General features: G+C 42.9%; 1 protein-coding gene across 1 annotated transcript; it reads left to right on the forward strand.

Annotated features, from left to right (window-relative positions):
* Positions 1-414: 414 nt before the first annotated feature.
* LOC116827149 (olfactory receptor 6C74-like) lies at positions 415-2140 on the forward strand. The gene has a single exon (XM_032784460.2). The coding sequence runs from the start codon at positions 1140-1142 to the stop codon at positions 2085-2087; it is 948 nt and encodes a 315-aa protein (XP_032640351.1). The 5' UTR covers positions 415-1139; the 3' UTR covers positions 2088-2140.
* The last annotated feature ends 596 nt before the right edge of the window (positions 2141-2736 follow it).

Below are 2736 nucleotides of genomic sequence, written 5' to 3' on the forward strand. Positions count from 1 at the left end.
TGTGTGTAGCTGGCTTGGCCTTATGGTATCTTCCTAACATCACAGACCTAGACTAACGTGAGTAGCTGTTCTGCTCCCCTTTCTGTTTATTTATTTCCTTTTCTTGTTTTTCTTTTCCCTCTTCTCTTTCCTTTTTTAAATATCTTTTATCTCTGTTTTGATAACTTTTTTCTTATATTTTCATTTTCCCTTTCTCCTTTCTCTCCTTTCTTTTCTTTCACTCATCTTTTTTCTTCTTTTCTGTTTTTTTCTTTCCTTCCTTTTTTTTTGTTTCCTACATTTTTCTCCTTTCCTTTTTATTCTCTTTCTTCATTTCTCTCCTTTCATTTTCACCCTCTCCTTTCCTTTATTGCTTTTCTCTGTTCCTTTATTTTAATTTTACTTCTCCTTTCTTTTAGACTCATAGACTTATGGTCATCTAGTCTGACCTCCTGCACAATGCAGGCCACAGAATCAAACCCACTCACTCCTATTACGTTTTTTTTCTTTCCTTATTTTTAAGGCTAGTCCAAATATTTCTATCAAAACTGTTTTTTTACAAAAAATTAAATGGGTTTTCAATTAAACTAGAACCTTTGTGGTAAGTGTCTGCTTTCTGTGGACAATTTTTGACTTTTCATTAAGAAAATAAAAACCAGAAATTTTGAAGAGTTTTCAGCTGAAAACTTTTCTTTTTTCCTCCCCCCTCTCCCCCACACCCCAAAAAAAGTAAAAAATTTGCCCAGGAAAACAATTCCACCCAGCTCTGCTCTTCTTTATTTTTGGGGCTTTTCTCTCCTCCACTTTTCTTTGCTCTTCTGTTTGCCATTTGTTTCCTCTTCTCATTGTCTTCCCTTCCCTGCTCACATTGACTTGTTCTTCCCATCCCACCCATTGCCCACACGGTAAATTTTTATTTGATGTATTGTTCTTTTGTCTTCTTCACTTTTCTTATTTCACTCTTGCTTTCCTCCTCTACAGTTTATCATTTTTTTCCTCCTTATCTCTCTTCCTTTTCCTTTTATGTTCTCTTCTGATCTTTTCTTTCCTCTTCTCTACTCTTCTGTTTTTCTACTTTTCTTTTCTCCTGTTCATCTGACACATTATTCCCTATTCCCTCCGTCCTCCCTCTGCCCCTCACAGATAGATCCAATATAGCCATGCGGAACCAAACCACGGTGGCCGAATTCATCCTCATTGGCTTCCTCTATCCCTGCCATCTGGAATGCCTCATTGCTGTTGGTTTCCTGGCCTCTTACTTGCTGATCTTGTCTGCCAATATCATGATCATCACCATCATCCTCTTAGACCGTCACCTCCACAGCCCCATGAACTTCTTCCTCTGGAACCTCTCCTGTTTGGAGATCCTTTTTACATCTTCTGTCCTACCCAAGGTGATTGCCAGCTTTCTGACGGGTGACAGGTCAATCTCCTACCTGGCTTGTATCACTCAGTGCTACTTCTACTTCCTTCTGGGCTGCAGTGAGTTTGTCCTGCTGGCCGTTATGTCCTATGACCGCTATGTGGCCATCTGCAACCCACTGTGCTACACCATGATCATGAATGCTCAGCTCTGCTTCCAGCTCGTGGTGGGGTCATGGGCTACTGGGTTGCTGGCCACCATCATCCCCATCATCCTGGTCATCACTCTGCCCTTCTGCAATGCCAACCAGATTGATCACTTCTTTTGCGACGGCTTGGCCTTGGTCAAGCTGTCCTGTGTGGACACGAGTTTTGTGGAGCTGCTGATTTTCATGATGTCCTCCGCCATCCTGCTGGGCTCCTTGATCCTGATAGTGGTGTCCTACACTTATATTGTTGCCACCATCTTCAGGATAACATCCCACTCAGGACGCAACAAGGCTTTCTCCACCTGCTCCTCCCACTTCATCATCATCACCATGGGCTATGGCAGCTGCATCTTCATGTATGTCCGGCCTTCGGGCAGTGACATCTCGCTCAACAAGCTGGTGGCCCTGCTCAACACAGTGGTGACCCCTCTCATGAGCCCCTTCATCTTCAGCATGAGGAACCAGCAGATGAAAGATTCCCTGAGGGCAGCCGTGAAGAGAAGCATGAACTTCTCAAGGAAGCATATGAATGTCTGAATGGGTTTTGTGAGGGGAAAAGAAGGGGAAGTTAAACAAGAGTAATAGTTATAGTATTCCCCTAAGAAGTGGTAGTTCCTGTTCAAATCCCTTTTCTCCTAAGGCAGAGGGGGAAATTGAAGTTGGATCTTTCGCCTCCTAGTTGAGTACCTAAATGGCTGAGCTAAGAGTGATGAATGAGGCATCCTTCTCACTCCCCAGGCCTCTTGCGAAAAACACCATTGGTGCCTTACTCCAAGAAAGTGTTCACAGCTGACAGATAGGCACCTCCCTGTAGTCTCCCATTGGCTAGCCTAGATAAGGAACCCCTGAGCATGCTGGCTTTTGTGAATCCCATTTTTAGGTGCCTACCTTTCCCCTTTCGTTGTATAGGGAGTCAGGTGCATAAACTGAGGCTTTGTGAATCTCTGTGAATTTCTAGGTACTTAAAGTCAGCTGCTTCAATGATCAGCACTGAAATATCTATGCTCCTTTGTGAATCTAGCCCATGTTGTCTTGATCCATTACTGGGGATCCTAGTTGATCCTGAAATATGAATAATAAATACTAAAGACTATGAAATAAATGACAGTTCTGTAGGAGTCATTATGGGGTACACATATTGTGCCAGTGCGATGGTGCAATCATGGTGAAATGGACTGTGCATCAT

Source organism: Chelonoidis abingdonii, chromosome 25 (genome assembly GCF_003597395.2).
Source record: "Chelonoidis abingdonii isolate Lonesome George chromosome 25, CheloAbing_2.0, whole genome shotgun sequence".
Classification (NCBI taxonomy): Eukaryota; Metazoa; Chordata; order Testudines; family Testudinidae; genus Chelonoidis; species Chelonoidis abingdonii.